The sequence below is a fragment of the Nothobranchius furzeri genome, chromosome 18 (assembly GCF_043380555.1).
Source record: "Nothobranchius furzeri strain GRZ-AD chromosome 18, NfurGRZ-RIMD1, whole genome shotgun sequence".
NCBI lineage: Eukaryota > Metazoa > Chordata > Actinopteri > Cyprinodontiformes > Nothobranchiidae > Nothobranchius > Nothobranchius furzeri.
Genome location: NC_091758.1, coordinates 33,067,045 through 33,089,969, shown reverse-complemented (window position 1 = coordinate 33,089,969; position 22,925 = coordinate 33,067,045). Strand labels below are relative to the sequence as shown.

The window sequence follows — 22,925 nt, the reverse complement described above, 5'->3', positions numbered from 1 at the left end:
AGGCCAGTGGACTAGAAACAGGTGAAGAATGAAAACGTTCTGTGTTTACACCATGCTGTCATTTTATTTACTAAAACTGAACAGAAATGCACAGTTTGTGTTTATTTTATATAAATGTAAGTGCATTTTTAATCGTTGTTTGACACTCACTTGCACTCTCCTGGGACTGTACAGTTTCCATTATTTTCATTGCAGCCTTCCAGACAGATTGCTGTAAAAGAAAAACAAATATGAAATTTTATCTATTTAGACATTAAAAATAATCAAAATGTCACACCTCCTGTTAATCCTTTCTTACAGACCTTTTACCTGAGCTCTTTCATTAAGAGATCATTTATTTCTGCCCCTGTCACAGATTTTTCACGGTGTTTGCCTTTTTTTTAAGCGCGTGTGGTTTGAGCGCAGCAGATGCTTATTCTCAGAAAAGGAGGACAGCTGCACCCATTGTTGTCGGAGGACGGTTCGAGCCCCGCGTGCAGCTGCTGCCCTGCACCGCCTCAACAAAAGAACCCTCAATTTAGTGGCGCGTGGCGCCCGATAATGCCGCGATTAACCTCGGCGCGTGCTGCAGAGCGACCACCGCCCTGGATTAAAGCGCAGGCGCTCAGAAAGAAGCAGCCTCAGATTTATTTGATATACTTATATTATATAAATAATATAATAGGTTTATTTAAGTATAAATCTGAAAAATAAATAAAATGTTTATGATTTTAAGCCCATATTTTATATCAATATAACAAATAAAAATCACATCTTCACGTTTTCTTACGTTCTTCGCAGTAATGTCCCTTCCATCCAGGCAGACAGTCTATCTCCCCGTCAGGTTTGCAGGTGTAGTGGCCAAAACGATCGTCTCTCTCTGCGCAATATTTGGAACAAGTGTCCCCGTAGTAATTGTCTTTGCAGATGATCCGGTATGAGTACCTTAGCTCCGTCTGCCTCCCGATCTGCACATCCTGGGACCACTCGGACCCTATTTCCAACTTTCCTCGAATGGAAAATGAGCTGATCAAGAAATCAGCTTTGCTGGTTTCTGTGAAGAAAAATGCACAACTTGAACTCATCTGACACTATATCAAAAAAAGAGACTGTATTAAAATGATATATTTTTTTCATAAGCTTTATTTTTTTTCTTTTGCTATAAACAACCTAACAAACAAAGGTGTCAAACTCATAAAAAGACTCGCAATGGGAATTCTGGCAAGTGTTCATATTCAAGCTTAAACCACTTTTCCCACGCATGACAGAAATAAAACAAGGGAAGTGCATTGTGTTGGAGATATTTAGTGTATAATGAATGTGGAGTGATTCATAAGCTATCCTAACAAACGATGAAATTCTTTTACCAGAACCGGCGATTTCAACGTGCGATAAATCTAAGTGCGATTGTGTCTCCCTCTAGTGGCAAGACAAGGAATGTCAGCCTCTTACCTTTAGTCTGCCCCGTTGACGAATCCCAGGCTTCAATGTCTAACGAGAAAGCCCCCTGTGGGAGGAAATAGTACACAAACATGAGAAAAAAGAATGCATTCTTAAAGGCACATCTATGTGATTGTAATGATATTTGATTTGTTTAGGTAATTTAATACATCTGGGTGTAGAGTAGCCTTGATAATTTTAATTCAACCAAAAGAAGAATAAACCAACAGAAGCTGACATTTTTCCTTAACAGAGAAACCTGCAAAACGTTTAAAATGTGACAGAAGAAGAGCTTATTTTCTGGGATGCGAGTTTTTGAATTTTTTTTGGCACAAAACAAATTAGCACGTCATAAAATCATCAGACTAAGGCCTACTAAGTTATTTAAATTAATTATTTTCTTCTGCACAATGTTCTCCTGCGTAAAAAATTCAGTGCGCTCGCGCGCGGCGGAGAACACGTTTCTTACCGGCCAGGTGAAGTTGAGAGGCAGGCGCAGCCTCGCGTGCTGCTGGATGCTGAACGAGTCGGTGCCCAGAACAGGTGTGCTCTCAGTCCCAAATATGCACCTGCCAGGAGACACCTCCGTCTGGAAGTTCTTCAAGCAAACCTTGAAATAAGTCCTGCAGCCGCTCATGCTGCAACTGCGTCCATTTGCCAGCAACCCCTTTGAATTCTGAAAATGATGGAGATCTATCTCGAACACGCTTGATCCCAAAACCTAAACAGAAGTTCACAGTGAGCATTTAACAATCATTTATTTTTTTCATAAAGCTGTTTGCGGGTAAAAATACCTGAGTGAATGACATCATAACTATTGCGGTGATAGATGTGAACCAATCGGCCATCCTTTAGAGTTTAATGTGCGTATCCCAAAAAAATCAGTCCACCCTTCTGAAAATCGTTTCTATTCCAAATTTATTCAACCAATTTGATAAAAAACAAAATAGATTCCGTCTCCCAAAGCCCGTAGCACATCCAGCTCCACGATCCGTCCGTATCCAGAAGAAAAAGTTGGGAAAAGCCCGAGTTATCCAGTTGCTGTAGGTTAGACAATTATCAGAAACGTAAATATCCACAAGTGAGTCATTCTGCGGTCTTTATGTTGGCCATCCATCGTGGCGGTCAGCTGGTGTTTGACTTTGCCGTGCTTATGCGGGGTTTGCGTTGCCAACGGTGATGCGCGGATGTGGCGGAGCATCGGCGCAAAGTGACTCCCTGTGAGAGACGCTCCACGTCCCTCCCAGTTTATATAGACGCTGTGTCAGTGCAACCCTGCCAGTAAACACCCACTCCCCTCTCCACCTCCCCCCTGCTTGGAGAGTAAACATCGTTGTAAGATTTAGTTTTAATTCACCTGCTTCTGCTGAGAAAACAAATCTACTAATTATTTTTTTCAAATATTATTCTACAGATTTTCTTTAAAAGTAGAATTGATGGAAACATAAATCAGTCTTGATTACCTCCTCATGGTGCCGCTTGGGTGTGTGACCCTTTTTCTCACCCTTTCTGTTTATTTTACAAGATAAAGTAGAAGATAACTCCATGCAGGATAATGGATTCGCACTGTAAACACATTCTGTCTCTCATAAATCAGCTGAAAACCTCTCCTTCCTCTCCAGGCAGACTTTATTTATTTCCTAAACTGGAGAGTCATTAGGAATCCCTAACATACACATTTGCATGCATTGACACACACAGATATAATAAACCACCATTCAAAGTTGTTTTTTGCCTATAATAAAAAACAAATAAATGTAAAATGAACCCTGAATGAGGTTGTTCTCACAGCAAAAAAAAAAAAAATCCACGTGTTTAAATGAAAGCCAACAACGTATCCTGAGTTTGTTGAGCTAACATTCAGAGCCAGCAGTTATATGGATAACTGTTCCAAAAGAGGAAAGAAAATGAACTGGAAAGTGTATATAAAGTCATCTGAATAAAGAAATTCAAATGCAACGTGCACTTTTATAACAAGCTCACGCACACTGAGCACATGCTTTGTTAGCTTGATCACCCCTGCAGCAGATCGACCTGATCTGGGAGGATTTACAATGAGGGAACAGGATCTGAGAACCGTTCTCTGGTCCAAAAGGTGTAAACAGCTCTCCTGCCGAGGTGACTTCATCCCTCCCGTAAGCCCAGCCTTTGATTTATCGTTTAGAGGTTTAGCTTCAGGGTACAGACAATGGACCATTGAGTGTGGGGCAGTGTGAGTAAGAGGCCCGGACATCTCATACTTCTTTGTAATTGAAGTATTTGCCGTTCCCACCATTGACCGTATCACACAGATCCAGGTGGATCAATGTGCGCAACAGTGGAATCGTGAGTGTTTAATTTGAATTCACTTTTAGGAGGCACCATTGGCTGCAAAGCATCATCAAATTACTACAAGAGTAGAATAACAGCCCCCCCCCCCAAACACACGTCAAAACATACATGCACCTTAATATTTGATGGCCTGCGGTTAAGGTTTCTCTTCTGTTGCTCAGGTTGCAGCTTGTTGTAAAGCAAATGGTCTGTGCTAAACAAGAGGTGCTACAAAGACCCATGGACCTGGCATGGAGAAGCAACTTCCTGGAGACGCAGGATCTCTCCATGTGATTTTATCAAACTCTCTAATCTTATTGTTATAATTTAAATAATTTATAATAAACAGATCCTGATTTTAAGTGACGTTTAAAGGAGACATATTAGGACTTTTTATCTTAAGTTATAATAGTTCTATGGTCAATACAAAACATGACCATGATGTTCTTTGCATAACATCCCTTCCATGTGAATCAATTTCAGCATTTATTCTTGACATTTTCAGTACCTTCCAGAATAAGCCATTTCAAGGCTCTGTCACTTTAAGAAAACAAGCTAGAGCTGGCCACACCCACCCCTCCCAAGTTAAGGCTGCCATTGGGAAGCTCCAATATCAGGGAGGGGCTTAGCGTAGAGCCGCTGCTTCTCCAGCCTGGAGAAGTGAGAACGGGTTCTACGCAAATTTGCCTGATTGTGACATCACAAACAGGGATTTTCTGAAATGGCTCATTTGAAATATTCCTAAAACCAAACACTGACAGAAAACAGATGGACAGTTTCATTTTGCGGTGTGTTTAAAGAGACAGTAGAGACCCGCATGGCAGCACAAAAGGATGCAAAAGGTGAGTTTTGCATTAGATGGCCTCTTTAGGTGCGTAGCTAAAAGGGTTATTTACTTTTGGTTATTGAAAACAATAAGTGGCTCTTTTTTGCTGCCCTAGAATAAACACAGCCTTGGAAACAAACACAACCTCAGTTCCATCTGCAGCTTTGTGTGGATCACCATTTTTCTTTGTGACAGTGCTTTGCAAAGCTGACTTCTAATTGTTCTGTCATCTCAGCTGCGCCTTAAAAAATCATTTAGAAATATGCAGACTGAAAACTCTTTAGTCTTTGGATGCCTGCAGCTTGCAGTTGTTTAGTTAATTGGACAAATTATGTGTTTTATTTTCTCCCCAGACTGACTTCATAACAAATTATAAATCCTAAAGTATGTTCGAAGTCCCATCAGTCAAACATATGAAGCATTCGCTTGTGTTGAGCATGTGCTACTTCACTTTTCATATCGCAGAGAGAGAGAAAGAGAGAGAGAGAGAGAGAGAGAGAGAGAGAGAGAGAGAGAGAGAGAGAGAGAGAGAGAGAGAGAGAGAGAGAGAGAGAGATAGTCTTGCAGAACGCTCTCGAACTCCCTGACACCGGTCACACCAGCATGCTGTTGACACTTATTTCCAAAACACACATGAAAGAATTTTTGTGTCCTTCATATATTTAACAGGGATCAAAGACCTTGAATAAAATTGTCCTCTGCGACATACTGTTTATTTTGTATTTATGCTGGACACAGAGTGCCTCCTCCAACATAACTCAAAACTGTAACTTGTGCTAAAGTGTTCATTTTCTGTATTTTATCCTCCTGCATTTCACTCTGGACACACCACAAACAATGGACGAGGGCAGTAAAAAATTAGCTACAGTGGTAACAGATGGTTGCCCCTAGTTTAGAAATCTGCTCCAGTTTAACACTTCTTTACAGCACATTTGATCTCTATGCCCCAATCTGTTGGGCCAATCAATGGGAGCTTTTGATGTGCGCTGCCAATAGGTCCGAGGCTTCTGAGCATGTTGTTCTGGGAGGAGAAATCACCTGCTGTTGCAATTAGACAAAACAAGTGGTGGTTTCCTGCTCTCGCACCGCCGTGCTGTCCAGTTACAGATGAACATCTAGAAAGCTGTGCTTTAAAGACTTGATTTAAATCAATGGGATTGTAAAGCTGAAGAATGAAAAAATTATCCAGTGTAAAAAAAAAGATAACAAGAAAGAAGTGTCTAGATGAACCTCTTCATTCCCACACAAAGAAAATGTATTTATTAGCTTTTTAAAATATTTATTAGAGTCAATGAGGGTTATATTATAATGTAGGCAAACATAGAAAATAAATAAACATTTATACAATAAAATATTTTTAAAACATAAAAAATACAGATTGTAAAAATAATACTAATAAGGTATACTCATGATTTTTCCTTAATGTGCATGCTTCAATAAGATATCAGGACTGAACTCCTTTTTCATGATGTTTTCCTGCCCTTTAAAAGATAAAAGTTAAGATAAATTTCCAGAAAAAAGTAGAACATATTCTAGTATAAACTCAAAATCTCAAGAAAATATGTCAATTCCATACTAGTCAGAGGAAGTGAACTCCATTGCAGTACTCGCCTCAGTTGTATTAGTTCTTTTTTATTATTATTAATGTTATAAGTGACAGTTATAATTGTCTTTTAACAAAATAGACTTAGAAATGTAGGCTTTTGATACCATACCATTTATTTATAGAGCACATTTATAAACAGCATGACAGCTGACCAAAGTGCTGTACAGCAAGGAACAGAGGAGCTCCATAAAAAAGAAATAAAATCAAACAACCTAAAAATAAGATTAAAAATGAATTAATAAAAGTGCCATCACAACAATAATGGAACGAATAAACAACTAATGAATAAGAAGACACGGGACTAAAAAATATGAGAAAATAAAAGCAGGGAAAGCACTGAAAAACATCAAAGGCAATCATTCCTAGGATATAGTAAAACTAGGTCAATGACCAAAGGCAAGGTGATAATAATAGGTCTTCAACGCCGACTTAAAACAGCCTAGTGAAGGGGCCTGTCGTACGCATTCCAGAGTTTGGGGGCAGCAAAAGAGAAGATTTGCTCCCCACGAGATTTGTAGTGCACTTCGGGATGCACAGCAGTAGCTGATCTGCTGATCTAAGGGATCTAGAAGGAGCATACGGTTGTATTGGTTCAGCGAGGTAAGTGGGAGTTGGGCCATTCATTGCTTCATAGACAAAAAGTTGGATTTTGAACTGTATCCAGTACTGCACAGGTAACTGGTGTAAGCGGGCGAGGATGGGAGTAAAGCTTGGTTTATGCTTGACGCATTTACTTGCCGCTTGGTGATGCGGCTCGCGGATAGAAGGCGCTTCACAACTCGCAGCGTTTATGGTTCATGCGGCTTGTCTCTGCGGTGAGCCAATATTCTCCCAAACTGAACAGGGCAGCAGGGAGCTCTACGGCATGCATCCAACACTACACCATAGTAGAAAAAGAAATTACTGTTGTTTACAACATGGCATTCCAGCATTTTTAACAGCGTCCTCGTCTTTTCCGACAGTGCGAGCTATTTCTCTCCAAGAATTATTAACAACATGTTGATCACGGTGATCTCTGAGAGCTGAATCATACAAATGTCTGTATTTACGAACCTCTGCCATACTAGTTCTTGCCGGTCCGCCATGTTTTTCAGCGTCCGACCGTCCACGTGGTTAGAAAATTTCCTAGGTGCGCGTTGCTGAAATTTTGGGCTGTGCGGAGGCGCGGTGGGGGGGCGTGGTTGTTAAAATGACGCAATTTCGCCACGCGGTGCGGACCTCGCGGATGCGTCAAGCATAAACCAACCTTAATGTGACAACGTCTGGAGGTATTTGTGAGGAATCTAGCTGCGGCGTTCTGTACTCGCTGAAGACACTCAATGGTGAGCAACGAGTTGGCATAGTCCAAACGTGAGATAATAAAAGCGTGGATGATTGATTCCAGATGAGGTCTCTTAACTATGGACTTTAAGCGGGTGACGCAGCGCAGTTGGAAGAAACAGGACTTGACAGTAGCATTAATTTGTGAGGTCATGGACAGGTCAGAGTCGAGTCTCACTCCCAGACTAGTGACACCGGGTTTCACGTTCAGCAATGGATGAGAAGTGTTGTCAGGTGAGTGCTTGGAATTTTTTGGATTAAAAATAAAAGCGTCTGTCTTGTTTTCACTGAGGCAAAGAAAGTTGGCAGAGAGCCAGTTTTTGACTTCAGAAAGGCAGTCAATGAGTAGGTAAGTGGAATCAGGTTCATTTAAAGCCAAATAAATCTGACAGTCGTCTGCGTAGAGGTGGTAACTCATTCCAAGTTTTGCTAAAATCATTCCCAGTGGTAACAAATAAATTGAGAAGAGGAGTGGCCCCAAGACTGAACCTTGAGGCACCCCCCAGGATAGCGACACAGATGGAGAGGAGCAGTTATCAATGTGGATGCTAAAATGTCTGACCATCAGTTGCCATCAAAATATCATTTAGCACACAAACGTGAGCAGATTCTGTGCTATGGTATGGCCTGAAACCAGATTGAAAATGGTCGAGGAGGCAGTAATGTTCCAGATGAAGTGACAGTTGAGTGTGAACCACTTTCTCAGTGACTTTGGATAAAAATGGAAGCTTGGAAATGGGGTGGTAATTGGCAAGCACAGTATGATTCAAGCCAGGTTTTTTCAATAGTGGTTGAACAACCGTATTCTTGAATGCCATTGGAAATATGCCTGTAGATAAACTGCTGTTTACAATGTCCAAAATGAAGGGGGCCAGCACAGGGAGGGCCCCAACTATTACTTTAGGGGGGAGGGAGTCCTCAGGAGAACCAGAGGGCTTCATGGACCTGACCAGTTTCACCAGGTCTTTCAATGACAAAAGTGCAAAGTTAGAAAACTGATGGTGACATTCTGGTTCCGCCAGAGTGACCCAACCCAGAGGCAGGATGCTTGATCTGATACACCACTCTTTGGTCTACTTCGGTAGTATCCATGGCAGACCTCAAAGAACTTCCTTCCCTCCTTCACAATAAGAGTCTCAAACATCCTTAACATTATATAAAAAAAAATGTTCATTTTATGAAGAATGTTATCCAGTAAAACTCAAAGAGCACATCCATAACTTTTTCCCAACATGCAGTGGTCCAACAAAAAGCATGACGTATTTCTGTATCTCTGTTTTCAGTAAATGTAAAGCTGCAGCTCTCAAGAGTCTTTTAAGAAGAGCCTCGAGGTTGTTTTGTACATTTTCAGCCACCTTCGTACATTACTGTTGACTAAACACATCTCCAACATCTTTACAATACAACAAACAATGCTGTGAAGTCCACCGACATCATGGCATGATGCACACCGGTGCCTCTAGTGGAGATCTGAGGCTGCTGAAAGGACGTTTGGTGTCACTGTGACATCATTCTTGACTGCAGGGAAATTCATCGCCCTGCAAAATTTTTAAAGCAATTATGCAATCGGAAAAAATCTCCCTTTTATTATGTATTCAATCAGTCCATACACTTGCACCACATTAAAGTCAAACATGTGATGTCAGAGAAGTTCTTGACTATCAACATGTGTTTGGAAGAAGCTATCGTCACCTGAAGGAAATCCTCCTTACGCAAGACAAAACCGCACAGCAGGAAAAGGAAAAAGATAAATGGAGATGAGGGAAGAGCGTGCTGGTGTGAAGAGGACTGTAAAGTCAGCCAATCAGGAAGAACACCATGGGACTGCAAATCCCTGGCCTGCAGTTCACACACTGATCCACCGATTGGTAGGTGATGGGAACAAGTGTGTGTGTGTGCAGCACAACTGTTTCGATCAATTTTTTTTGTTTTGTTTTCTGGAATTATTCTGTGTTTAGAAGCAGGATCCTGTCATGAAAGGCAAAGATTAATCTACAAAGTTTTAAAAGTTTTGGTCTCTGGCACCGTAGAGGAAGTTCAGCTTAATCACTGGACACCATCAGCATGATTAGTGACTTGTAATTTCACCTTGGTATGCAGCGCTTAGATGCTGTGATGTTCCGTGATAAGGCTTTGTGGCTTAATTACCCAAATACTGAATGATCTCTTATCTGCTGTTTTCCTCCCATTTCCTGACCAGGGACACATGACCTCTGCAGTACACAACTTTATAATGCATCATTCTTTATTTAGACCGACAGCATGATTTGCTTTGATGATTTGAAATTGTTATTTTCCATGTTGGTTCACTCACAAACATAAACCTGTAACCTTTGATTCTAATTCCATCATCTTGGAAATTCATTCTGTTACCGTTGTGTTTGGGAGCGTTCTGTTTACATTTTTTATTAGTTATGAATGCACGATTATCCTGCCATGTGAACTGGAGCTCCTTCATCGGGAAGCTGAAAGGCAGCCATATTGAAAGAAGTCAACTGAGGTGATTCAGGCATCTGATTAAGATGGTTCCTGACTTCCTGCCCATTGGCAGAGCTGTAACTCAGCCTCTTTGGCCTGGGAATGCCATGAGATCCCCTAGGAGGAGTTACCTCCTCCATGACCGCATGGAGAAGTGGTGGAATGTGAAGAGATGGTGCACACGTTTTGGCCTTTTTTGCAGTCACACCTCAACCTTTAGTTACTGTATGGATGATGCATCACAGTTCACCTGATGAAACCTCATGCCTCGGAACAACAGCAGTAGCTTACTGACAAAGACGGAGATTTTCTCTGGTGCATTCCAGATGGATTAGGAAAATAAGTTGCTGTGTCACTCAGATTAATCTTCCAGATCAGATTTTGTGTTTTCAGACATTCCATGATGATTTATTAGCCAATAAGGTGATAAATGGCTCTGATATCATAACTGCAAACCAAGCACATTTGTGCAGTAAACGTGTTTGTCTTTCGGCTGCCAAACAAGGAGCTGTGACACAAACCACACAACAGAAACAACTTTGAGTCGAGCACCAAATCCCAGAGCTATTATTTATCAGACACACAAAACAAAAAAAATAAAAATGAATAGAACTTTCCCATCACATGTTTTTGATTATTTTCCTATTTAAATACTTTATAACAGAAACAAGCCAAAATATTTGGGCAACTAAATTATACAAGCAGTTTTGATATTAAAAGGGCAATGAAGACAAACGTATCACTAACTGATCTGATGAAAACAAAAATAAAACTGAATACTTGTACCGGCTACAATTTAATACTGTACAAACAGGGGTGCATCTTGCATGCGTGCCTGTGGGTTTGAGTCGCTTCTCTTGTCACAAAGTTTTGTCTCCTTCAGATGTTCAAATGGGAACGAACTAAGCACTGCTGTTGGGGGTAGTGTAAATCAGACTCTAGATGCCCAGGTCAAAGGACAAGGGACATTTTATTATTTTACTATTTTTTATCAAAAGCTGAAGTCCGCAAAAATATGACAACTGGAAAGGGAATGGGCAAAGCTAAAGACAAACAGAACAAAGCAGTGGTGGTACTGCTGGAGGATACACTGACCACTTTTCACACTCTACTGCTTTCTTCTACAATCTGCTCTTTAACTGTATTATTTTCTGAAATTTCAGCTGTTAACTTTATTTTCTCTGTAAGTGTTTTTCTCCCCAGAAGAAGCTACAACGATGTTCTGCTGAGCTGTGGTGGCCTCATGGAGGGGGTATCGTCTAGCACACTGCTGCTAACCACTAAAACATTCTCCCTCTCCTGATAATAACTTTTTGCTTTCCTTGACGTTGGATGTGCCACTACTAGTTTACCCGTTTAATTATAGATCCACTAGGATAAATACAATAAAGTTTATTTTTCACCAAATAGAATATTTACTAAGACATCACAATAGAACTATATTACTTTGTGTGTGTGTGTGCGTGTGTGTGTGTGTGTGTGTGTGTGTGTGTGTGTGTGTGTGTGTGTGTGTGTGTGTGTGTGTGTGTGTGTGTGTGTGTGTGTGTGTGTGTGTGTGTGTCTGCTCTGTCTTCTCGATCCCCAGTGAGTCGTGGAGGATGGCTGCTTATACTGAGCCAGGATTCTCTGGAGGTTTCTTCCTGTTAAAAGGGAGTTTTCCTCTCCACTGTCGCTTTATGCTTGCTTAGTATGAAGATTGCTGTATAGTCACTGACACTCGTCAGTGACTTGATGCAATTTGCTGGGTTCCTTATATAGGAAACGATATTTCTGATTGGATTAATGAACTGACTTGAATTGGAATGTTTATTATGTGAAGTGCCTCGAGACGACTCTTGTCGTGATTTGGCGCTATATAAATAAACTTGAATTGAATTGAATTGAATTGGTATTTATATTGAACACATTTTGCCAGTGGGAAAGGTCCTGTGGCCGAGAATGATGATTCAATACCAGAAATACTTTCGGATGTAGACTCACCAACCTGGTACCCCCAGAAGCCCTATAAAAATAGTACAATTATTTCTGCTGACATTTTTCTGAATCACACATTGTGATTAAAACATGGCAACCGAGAACTACAGTAGAAGAAACCTGTTGAGCAATGAAGCTCTGGGAAAAAGTGGCGAGAGCTAGGGTTAGGTCAGAAGTGAGTATTTGTGAGCAGCAGCACGGGTTGATGCCAAGAAAGTGTACTACAGATACAACTTTTGCCTTCAGGAAGCTGAAGATGAAGTGCGAGAAGGTCAGAAGGATGTGCATTGTGTCTTTGTAGATTTAGAGAAAGCTTACGATGGTGCTGAGAGAGGAGCTGTGGTGCACGAGGAGGTCTGGAGTGGCAGAGAAGATGTTAGAGTCGTGCAGAACATGTATGATAACTGTGAGACAGCAGTGAGGTGTGCTGCAGGAGTGACAGAGGAGTTCAAGGTGGAGATGGGAGTGCATCAAGGCTCTAAGCACCTTCATGTTTGCTTTGGTGATGGACAGACTGGTAGATGATAGACAAGAGTCTCCATGAACCGTTTGCAGATGACATAGTGATCTGCAGTGAGAACAGGTTGAAGGTAGAAGAAAAGCCAGAGAGGTGGAGATATGTACTGGAAAAGTAAGGAATGAAGACAGAATACATGTGTGTTAATGAGAGGGACACAAGTGGGATGGTGATGTTATAGGGAGTAGTAAAACGGGTAGAGGACTCAGGGTCTATAGTCCAAAGCAATGCAGAGGGACAGGTGTGAAGCAGGTTGGGATGGGTGGAGAAAAGTGTCAGGTGTGATGTGTGAGAAAAGGGTTTCAGGTGTAGGAGACAGTAGTGAGGCCAGCCGTGTTGTCTGGTTTAGAGACCGTGTTCATGAGGACAAGACAGGAGGACAGAAGTGGAGTTTGTGGAGGGGGACAGCTCATGTTAGATGTTCTGGAGATATAGTCAGAGAGGCCAGACTGAGAGGGTTTGGAAATGTCCAGAGGAGAGACAATGATGACATAGATAGAAGGACGGTGAAGTTGAAGCTACGAGGTAGGAGGCTGAGAAGAAGACCAACAAGGAGATTTATGGATGTGGTGAAAGACGACATGAAGTTAGTTGGTGTGAGGGTTAAAGATGCAGAAGACAGGACTAAATGGAGACAGATTATTGGCTGTGGCGACCTGTAAAGTGGCACACCCAAAGGAATAAGAGTTTTCTTATAGCACTTGCACTGATATGATTTAGAAATGATACTGTTAACAAAGTTTAGTTCAACTCAAACCTAGGTCAAAGGTCAGCATTGTGCGCATGACAAAACTTGGTGCATCACCCTGGTGGCCCTTAAGTGGCTCAGTGATCACGACGTAGCTCTCAGCTTCACAAAGGTTGGTGAGCCCTGTTGTAGGGAGCGGCGGTGTAAAGGAAGGAGTCCAGCTGAAGGTCTCTGCAGACAGCATGGTACGTAAAAAGTAGTGACACAAGTACTTAACCAAGAGTAAAAGAAAGTACTTTCAGGAAACGGTTACTCGAGCACCGTGAGTCGGAAATAACAGTTTGCGCAAAAATGTTAGAATTTTGTTTCAGTCAATTGTTTTTATCGACACATAAGTGGTCTGCGAGTGTGTTTTGATGGGGTTTATTTGTTTATCATTAGCACCCAGCAGCACTTGGGTGGTCACAACAACTAGTTTCTTTTTTGTATTGATAATGTCTCCTCATCTTTAGATTTATTCCCTTTTGGTTTTATTTCTACTCTTTGATTTAAATTTCAGGTTAAAGTCATTAATAAGCTCTCCCAAAGGGACCAGATGTCAAACAATAAATTTAAGATTGATTTTACTTCATGAACTTCCATCAAAATTCCAAGTATTCTGTTGGAGCTGATAAAGCTCAGAGTGAGCAGAAGCGTATATCCTCTCTCACAGTAATTACACATTGCTCTGAGGAGCTTATGTAACCCCAAAGGAGCGTTCAGCTGACCTGTCACACAATACAGCTCACCGAGTCTTTTGTCTGTGGCTGGACACCAGCTCACTGGATCTGCTCAGGTGGAATTTGTCTTTAATTATCATTTCTATTTCATATTTTGCCCCTTTAGCGGAGGAAACGTTTAGGATGCGACGTGGTGTTCGACTTTCCCTGCTCGTGTTTGGGACAAGTGTCCATCAGTCAGATTGTGTTCACCATCCACCTCCCGCCCTCTCACCCTCACCCCATCCTCGGCCTTACCCGAGCCTGGGAGCGGAATTCTGGGAACATTTTTCCATGTGAAATGCCGAGGTCCAGTTGAGGGGTGTGACGCCAGTGCATTGTTCCAGCAGCAAAAAAAAGGAACCTCTTGTGATGAGGCCAATTCCTGTTGGTCCCAAAAAAACAGGCACTTTCTCACACCGACTTCCTTCCTCATTGGACAGCGCGAAACAATCCAAGACCAACCAGCAAAGTGAAAAAGAAAGAAGAGGGATGCAAAAAAGAAAAAGTGCAGGAGAGGTGAGCTTATAAACGTTGGGATTAGATGCTGGAAACTGAGTTTTGTTTTCCTGACTGTCCCTTTAAATGCAAAATGCATTTCATCTGCAGATAAAGACTCTGGCTAAACTTGTTTATGGCTGCCCCACACCAACTTCTTTGGGATTTTGTGAAAAAGGTACTTTCAGGTTTTATTTCAACCTTAGCCATCGTGCTATAAAACTGCAGAGGATTGAGAGGAGTGAGAAGCAAGAGGGGCTGTGAGGCTGGCCTGATTGAAAGAGCAGGACTCAGGAAGCACCTGCTTCTGCAGGGAGCTGAGCATTGATCTGACCCTGCTCACATCAGGTGGTTTCCTTGTTTACGTCGTCTCCCTGCAGCTCCAGCCCAGCCCAGCCTCCATTGGCTGTTTCAGGCCACTCCTTTTTCCACCACATTCATTGATCTTTGCAGAGCCTGCCACTTGCTCGCATCTCCATTCTCACCAGGACGACCGAAGCGTACCCTTCACCCTCCTCCTGCAGCTGAATGTCAAATAGCCACAAACAACAATCTTTGACTGACCTCTCACCCTTGTCCTCACAACACAAACATGGCAGCCTTGAAGGCTGCCTTCCTGTTCCTCTTCTGGCCTATACTTGGGCACAGTAACAACAGCCCGGCTCATCAATTAGCCTGACTGATAACCTTGGTCCCGCTGCCCTCCGTGTCACCTGTATTGCTCAACCTTGACCCATGTGGTGAGGCGGAAACAGTGATCTGTCTGTTTTAATTATTCCTAATACTGCACTACAGGTGCACTTTTCTTTCTTTCTTTCTTTCTTTTTAAGAAATGGTGTTAAAACTTTTCAAGGTTCTGCTGCTGAACATTTTCATTTTGTTGATGTAATTATAGCTAAATTGCAGCTTGGCTTTTGCAGGTGGGCCAGACACAGGTGCTGTCTGTAATTACACAACATATGAGGTCCAGAAATTATTATCTGGGCTAAATATATATAATCAACCTCTGCAGATGTGCATCCAAACTGTTTCAGCCAAATGTTTACCATCACCAGTAGGAAGAAGTAGAAGATGAATCATTTAAACACTCACAGCTGTCGCTCCAACCTTCAGCTTTTCAGATTGTTGCATGCACAGCTCAAGTTAACCCAAAATCTTTACTCTAACATCTGCATGTTCCTGCTTTTTTACTATCTTGTTATCTCAGCAAGTGATTCCTGCAAGCACCTCGCCCCTCTCTGAGTCCTGTGGTGGAGCTTGTGCCTCGTCGTGTCCACGAAGTATTGTTCCCCAACGGTCTGACCGTCGTAAACTAGCTGGAAACAATTTGTCAGACATGAGAAGCAAAAGAAAAAAGCAGGGAAGAAGAAAAAAAAAAGGAAACAACATCAAGGCCACTGATGTGGCCCCGGCACTAAACCATGCATCGAACAAATATGTTAAGGGGCTGGCTAAATGCTGCAATTCAGTCCATTTGGAAAAATATTATCCCGGGTGCTCAGCGATGGTTTAGCTGGAAAGAATTGTCCAATTTAAACTTTACTAAGAATGTTTTTATGCTGTTTCAGCTTCCTGGCATCTGAATATTCATCACGTCTTGTGCTGGGAAACAGAGGGTGGGCGCGTATAACAATTAGAACAGAAATGATTCAAAATGAGGCTTTCAATTAAAATGTAAAAAATTGATATTTTGGGTGAGATTCACAGGATATCATACAAATACGATGTGTTTGTGAGTACTGTTTCCATGTTGGCTAAATGTGTCACGCTGCCTCCTTCACAACACTCGACATCTTCCGGGGGAGGACCCCACACTCACTCAGGCCAACCGAACTCCACTACCCAGCATTCCCAGCGCCAGTCTTCCGGCCCACGTCACCCGCCACATCTACATAAGGAAGTACAGCTCAACGCCAAACCACTCAGTCATCGTTCCAACCGAACTGTGCTCCGAGTTCCGACCAGATCCAACCCGATCACTCAGCCCGTTCAGACCAGATCAGCCCGTGCTACTCACCCTGCCGACTCAAAGTAAGTCAGCTTGTTACCTTTTGGAGCCGCCGTGCTCTCCAGTCATTATACGGTTTGACTACTAGAACAAACCGCGTGTCAACCTGCCCGGCGTCAGTCACTCCGCGCTTGGGTTTACAAACACGCTACATCCCGAACTCTCGCTCCGGTTCAGCTCAGCTCGGGTCAGGCCTTACAGGATGACTGGGTCTAATATTGACCCAGCGGAGTTTGAGTCCCTGCGATCGCAGGTGATCCAGATGGGAGCTACTGTGGGACGCCTAGCTGACAAGGTGGAGTCCATAGCCACAGTAGCTCTCCAGCTTTCCGCTGCGCAGCAGCAGCAGACCTCCAGAGAACGGGAGTTACCGATCGTCAGCCTCCCGGAGAAGTGGGACGGCACGCATGGCTCCCCTGAGGGAATGTTAGCCACACTCGCCATGACTTTCGAGTGTCAGTCCCACCGCTATGCCACATCCCGCTCCCGCGTGGCGCTGCTCACCTCCCTCCTCACCGGCCGAGCTCAGGAGTGGGCCGCAGCCCTGTATAACAAGAAATCGGAGGCCTGCAATGACTATGATGTTTTTATGGCCGAACTGAGGAGGGCTTTTGTTCCCCCCAGTGGCGAGATATCGACGGAGGCCCAACTCCTTCAGCTCCGACAGGGGAGTCGGACTGTAGCCTAGTACACGTCCCGGTTCCGAACCACGGCTGCCAAACTGCAATAGGGGGATGATGCCCTGAAAGCAGTCTACCTTGAGGGGCTCTCCCCGCGTGTCCGAGACGGGATGATAGGGAGGGAGACCCCAGAGACCCTGGGCGAGGTGGCCGACTTCGCTCTTCAGATGGACCTGCGTCTTTTTACCTGTCGACCCACTGAACCACCTGTAACGACGACCTCAGCCCCAGCCCGTCCTCGCCCAGTCAGTTTGTCCCCTGACGAACCCATGCAGCTGGGACACCTGAACCCAGAAGAGAGAGATTCTATAGGGAGGGGCTGTACGCCTACTGTGGCGCTCCTGGTCATCGGCGTATCACCTGTCCCCTCCGGCCGGGAAACGCAGACTCCAAGTAGGCAGCAGCAGAGGGGTCCTACTTGGAGTAACTGGAGCCCCCTCGACCCGCACCTTGCTCACAGTCACTCGTCATCTTCCCCAGGGACCCGTTGAGCTGGAGGCGCTCCTGGACTCCGGAGCAGCCGACTGCTTCATGGATCAAGATCTAGCCTCTCGACCTCGGGTCGACATGGTCCCTCGGGTGGGGGGTCCTGTCACGCTGCCTCCTTCACAACCCTCGACATCCTCCGGGGGAGGACCCCGCACTCACTCAGGCCAACCGAACTCCACTACCCAGCACTCCCAGCCCCAGTCTTCAGGCCCAAGTCACCCGCCACATCTACATAAGGAAGTACAGCTCAACGCCAAACCACTCAGTCATCGTTCCAACCGAACTGTGCTCCGAGTTCCGACCAGATCCAACCCGATCCAACCCGATCACTCAGCCCGTTCTGACCAGATCAGCCCGTGCTACTCACCCTGCCGACTCAAAGTAAGTCAGCTTGTTACCTTTTGGAGCCGCCGTGCTCTCCAGTCATTATACGGTTTGACTCCTAGAGCAAACCGCGTGTCAACCTGCCCGGCGTCAGCCACTCCGCTCTTGGGTTTACAAACACGTTACATCCCGAACTCTCGCTCCGGTTCAGCTCAGCTCGAGTCAGGCCTTACAAAATGAAGTGTGTTTATTTGAAAATGCCGGAGGAGCCGCCCCTGTTTATTCCGTAGGCTGATTCCTCTTCACCATCAACATGACCTTCTTTAATGAGGGAATTCCTGAACATCAGAGGATGTCTAACACACATCCTGGCTTTTAATCAGCCATCGTGCTCTCACCTATATCATCATGCTCCTGCAGCTGTCCCAAAGTCCTGAGGTCAAGTACTGAGTGACCTGAAGCACACACGAGCAGCAAGCTGTTTAGGGGTTGAATCCTGATGAAATTGCTCCTCATAACCTCAAACTGCCTTCATTTGACTGCGTTGGAGGCTTCTTAACAACAAAACTATGCCTTTCTGTCAAAATCTACCCTGTGCCATCTCCTTGGGGAATCTACTGTCACAACCAATGTTCCCATGGACAGAAATGACCCCTGGGGAGGCTGAGATTGACAGTGAGCAGAGTGGGACCAGAAATTAAAGGTCTCTGAAGAGTCAAGAGGCTAGTCAGAGGAATAAAAATAAAAACATGTTGTAAAGCATGCTCGCAACATGAACATGCCCTTAGCTGTGACATGGGAACCCCTTCACCCCAAAATATGCCAACAGTCATCATCACCCCCCACCCTCATTGGATGGTGGGGCAGACCATACGAGAGGCCCTGCTCTCAGCTGGGTCGCTCCTTACTACCTTAGAAGCTATGCTGGGAACCAGCTGAGCTAAGCACACAACCTTGAGATTAGCCCGCGATACAAGTGGAATCTCACATTGCTTTTGATGCAAAGCCAAATAAGTTTTAAAAAGTTGCTTTGATAAGGAAATGTTGCAGGGCGAAGACATAAGAGACCCTGACAGTCATCAGGAGCATGACAAATAGCTGTAATTGAGCATAAAAACAGTTCCCTACAGTGTGAGTTCCTTCTTTACGAGAGAGAATTGTTCTCTGACTTTGATTGTTTATGCAAAGCTTAACATGTTTGCTTTAAATTAGATCACAATGTATAACAAAAGTGCTTCTAGTTCTGTGCAGGAAAAAATACTGCACGCCTTGTTTGGAGTGAGGGGACATTTGTTTAGCTTCGCCTCTCTGGGTTTTCTTATCGGGAAACTTTTAACCCTCTGGGAAATAAAAAAATACTGCAAATTGACGCTCATCACTGTAACAATTTAGATAATGTAACATGAGTACATTGGATTTTGACTCTTGGCTAATTTAATTGTAAATTATTTTTCTTGGCTCGATTTGATCCGTGACCTCTCCACGTTATGATGAAAATCAAGCTTTCTGTCAGCAAAATTTGATCCTTGCACCATCAGTTTTAGACTCATTTCAGTGATCCCTGCCACTCACTGGTGCCAGAGACCTACTAAAGACAGAAAATACCAAGAAATACTGAAATCTGATGTGAAAGATAAAAAAAACCAAAATAATCTTATTTTTATTCTTTCCAATCAAGCATGGAATGTCGCATGTTGGTCTTCTTCCTTCCTGACAGCCTAAATTTGAGCCATCGTCAATCTTCACTTCTTGAATAGAAGTTGCCAGAGAAACCTACTTTGAGCAGCATTGTCAGTCTTTTGCAAGGTTTGGACGTGTGTGAAGCTAATATTTGGCAATAGATGACGAATATGAGGTTTTTCTACCCTTTCTTCATTTGTAAATATAGCTGCAGTTCACTGTACGCTACATATAAATCATTCATATGTACTAGAAATATATATACACATTGGAGGATGTGTGACTTTCTTAGCCTTTTATCTGGGCACAATAGGACAAAGAGCAAAATGACAATTCAGCCATCCATCAAGTTTCCATTGAGCCACGCCCAATCTTGCAACCCTGAGTACAACATTCTATGTAAAAATTAATAGTTTCATAGGTGTGTTATTTTAAAAATGAGGTTCACTGAGAACCGGGTAAAATCTGTTTAAAAAATGCATGCAGAATGTGAAAAAAGCCTTCTAGCCATATTTCCTGCATTAGCCGCCAAAAGAAAATAGACGAGGAAAAGCTTGGATCAGAAAAAGTCAGACAGATGTACGACACACTGTAAATTTGTATTCATAGACCCACCCTCCTATGGACCACAGAAGGCTGTGTTGATTTAGTGGCCAGGAGAAAACACGTATCTGCCGGTAGAAGCTAACCATTAGCATTAGCAACTATAAAACTTGGCAGAACTCCTCCATGCTTGTGTTATTTGTGGACATAACTCAACAACATTGCAAAGCAAATGGATGTAGTGGAAGAGTCCCATTGCTGTAAGCCAGTCAGAGGCAAGATGAATACAGATGAGTAAGACTCCAAATCCTTCTGTTTTCTGCCCTGACTAACTTCTACTTCCTGAAACAGGAGAGCAGCAATCTTCAAATCCTTCCCACAGGAGGAAAGAACCACCATAAATCTGGCCATGTGGTAAGTAGCAGCTACGCTAGGGGAGAGGAGATTATGTTTGACGTTGCTAATGCAATGGCCGATGTAGTCATGCTAATTACGAACTTTTACAAGTTGATAAATCTCAAAGTACGTGACTGCCATGGTCGAAACACCCATCATTACTTTTCATTTAAATTGCAGTACAACATGTTTGATCCAGGGTGTAAGGCAAAGCGGATTAGAAAATAGCTCTTTTAGCCCCGTCGACTTGCATTCATTTTTTTTTTGTTCTTCCGGGGACCCATGAGCTGACCGGAAAGGGAGGAGACTCCCTATACTTAAATAATTTTAACCCTTGTTTGTCAGTTTAAATTTAACTTTATTCAGTTCCTGCTGAGCCGTTTCACCTCATCTCTGCATTAGGCAGCTTGTCTCCTAGCTGTAGCTTCACACTGAGACATTCTCATTTTCTGTGATCCACTATATTTTTTGCTGCTTAACATTATGGACCCACTTGAAAGTCTGCCAAAATTGCATCGATGGATTTAGTTCCCAAGACATAGACAGCATTCATAGCAGAGACTGATAAGCATCAGGGCCACATTCAGTCCGGTTCCTGTTTGTCCTTAGGGAGATCAGCTCCTAAGTCTTCTACAACTGGTAAACCTATCATGGAACAGACGAGACAACGACCCTCTGCAGACAACGTGGCTCCTCTAGACAATATGGGTCTCCCTCTCACAGGGGATAGAATGCAAACTGCTGAGCATGCTTAAAAGAAATCTAAAATTTCTCTAGGAGCTTAATTTGTTTGATTTTCTTAATAATATGAAATATTGAACTTACTGTGCTGTGTGCAAAACTAAAAAGTGAATAACTTAATGTAATCTGAATTTTATGGCCATTATGGTGTTGAATGTGATACAATAAAATTTGGAAATTGTGTCATTTTCCTTCCTAATCTACACCCATTTCCCCCATATGGGTATCATCCCCTGGTATAACTCATAGAATAGCAACGGTTTGTTGCTGTCAGAAATCACAATGTGCATTGTTCTCACGGTTACCTTTGGCTGACAGCGCAAGACTAAACTGCAGGCTACTCTGATAATCTCAGAATGTTAAACGTGTTCATTTACAAGTGAAAGTTCATTTTAGGACATTTCTCTGTGTGAAAGATCAGATTCAGCCAGAAAAGAGATTTCCTCATGTCACCAAGACATGTCACTGTGACCATTAATGCCATTTTGTTTATTTTATTTTATTAAATCGCAACGTCTTCACACCCATGCCTGCTCAGATTAAAGAAAAACCTGGAAACAATTTTGTTTCTCTTTTTCCTCTGGAGCCCTCATAATGACAGGAAAGTGATCTGGCCCTGCTCCCTCCAAAAGCACAGGCTCAATGGGAAACTGTACGTCTGCATACATGTCTCCTTTTGGGGCTCTGAGAGCTGCGTTACACCCACGTGCTGCATCCATACATTTTAGGAGATGAAATGTTCTTATGTTTATTTACACAATATAACACATTTTTTTCTGTGTGTAAATGAAAACGATGAAGCAAATTATATTGTGAGCTCAGAAAGTGTGTACTTCTCGTGTTATTTTTTAAAAGTATTTGTATCTGAAACCTACAAAGATGGATTTACAAAGTTTAAAATGTGTGAAAGGGGACATATTATGCAAAGCCTACCTTTTGTGCTGCCAGGTGAATACTGACACTATAAACTTTACAAATATAAAAAAAACCTCCATCCATTTTCTGTTAGTGTTTGGTTTTGGGAATTACGGGCTTAAAACTATCTGTTTTAAAACATCCCTGTTTGTGACATCACAAATGGGGCCATTAGCATAGAACCACTTCTAACCCCTCCTTTCCACCGGAGCCGTCAGCAGCACGTTACTGCAGCAGCACGTCTTGCTCGCGTATGCTGCTGCTTGGCCCTTCCCACGAGACGCAAAGCAGCAGGGGAGCAGCTGTCACCGACAGAGCACGAAGTCACGCGGCATTAGCAAAATCACGCGTCAGCATAACTGACAGATGTCCACACAGAAAAGAAATCACGTTAATAATTAGCATAAACTCACCATCTTGCCCCAAAACCGCAGATACGTCACTCCATGCGTTATCCTTCTTGACGTTGTCTTTATAAAAACTGTGACTCAAACAGGATTGGGTACTTCTCCACTTCAGTAATCAACCTGTCGTCGTCCATTATGGAAAAACAAAGGAGACCGCTAGCCAGGTGATAACTTTTGGTTTTTAAAGTAAAGCAACCGGAAGGCAGTACGTTTCTTCATTCTGAAAATCTCGGGAAACTTCGCTCCGTTTCCGCGTCCAATTTCCTGTCTTTCCTTCCCAAAAACGTCGAACTTGACCCGTTTCAGAGGCGTAGCGCGTAGAAAATAGAACCGCGCGTAAGGGCCGTG

The 22,925-nt window shown here is 43.1% G+C and overlaps 1 protein-coding gene across 2 annotated transcripts in view; it reads right to left on the bottom strand.

Moving 5' to 3' along the window:
* The window catches only part of LOC107392426 (delta-like protein 4), a 101,370-nt gene that overhangs the window by 2,959 nt on the left and 75,486 nt on the right, over positions 1-22,925 (bottom strand). Inside the window, exons 1-5 of one of the 2 annotated variants that reach the window (XM_015970224.3) lie at positions 2,214-2,730; positions 1,889-2,140; positions 1,432-1,486; positions 770-1,033; positions 151-211 (exon numbers count right to left, since the gene is read on the bottom strand). In XM_015970224.3, the coding sequence (XP_015825710.3) occupies positions 151-211; positions 770-1,033; positions 1,432-1,486; positions 1,889-2,140; positions 2,214-2,267 (686 nt within the window). In that variant the 5' untranslated portion in view covers positions 2,268-2,730. Of the gene's footprint in view, positions 1-150; positions 212-769; positions 1,034-1,431; positions 1,487-1,888; positions 2,141-2,213; positions 2,731-22,925 lie in introns of those variants that run through there. The other variant, XM_054741568.2, reaches the window with a different exon arrangement.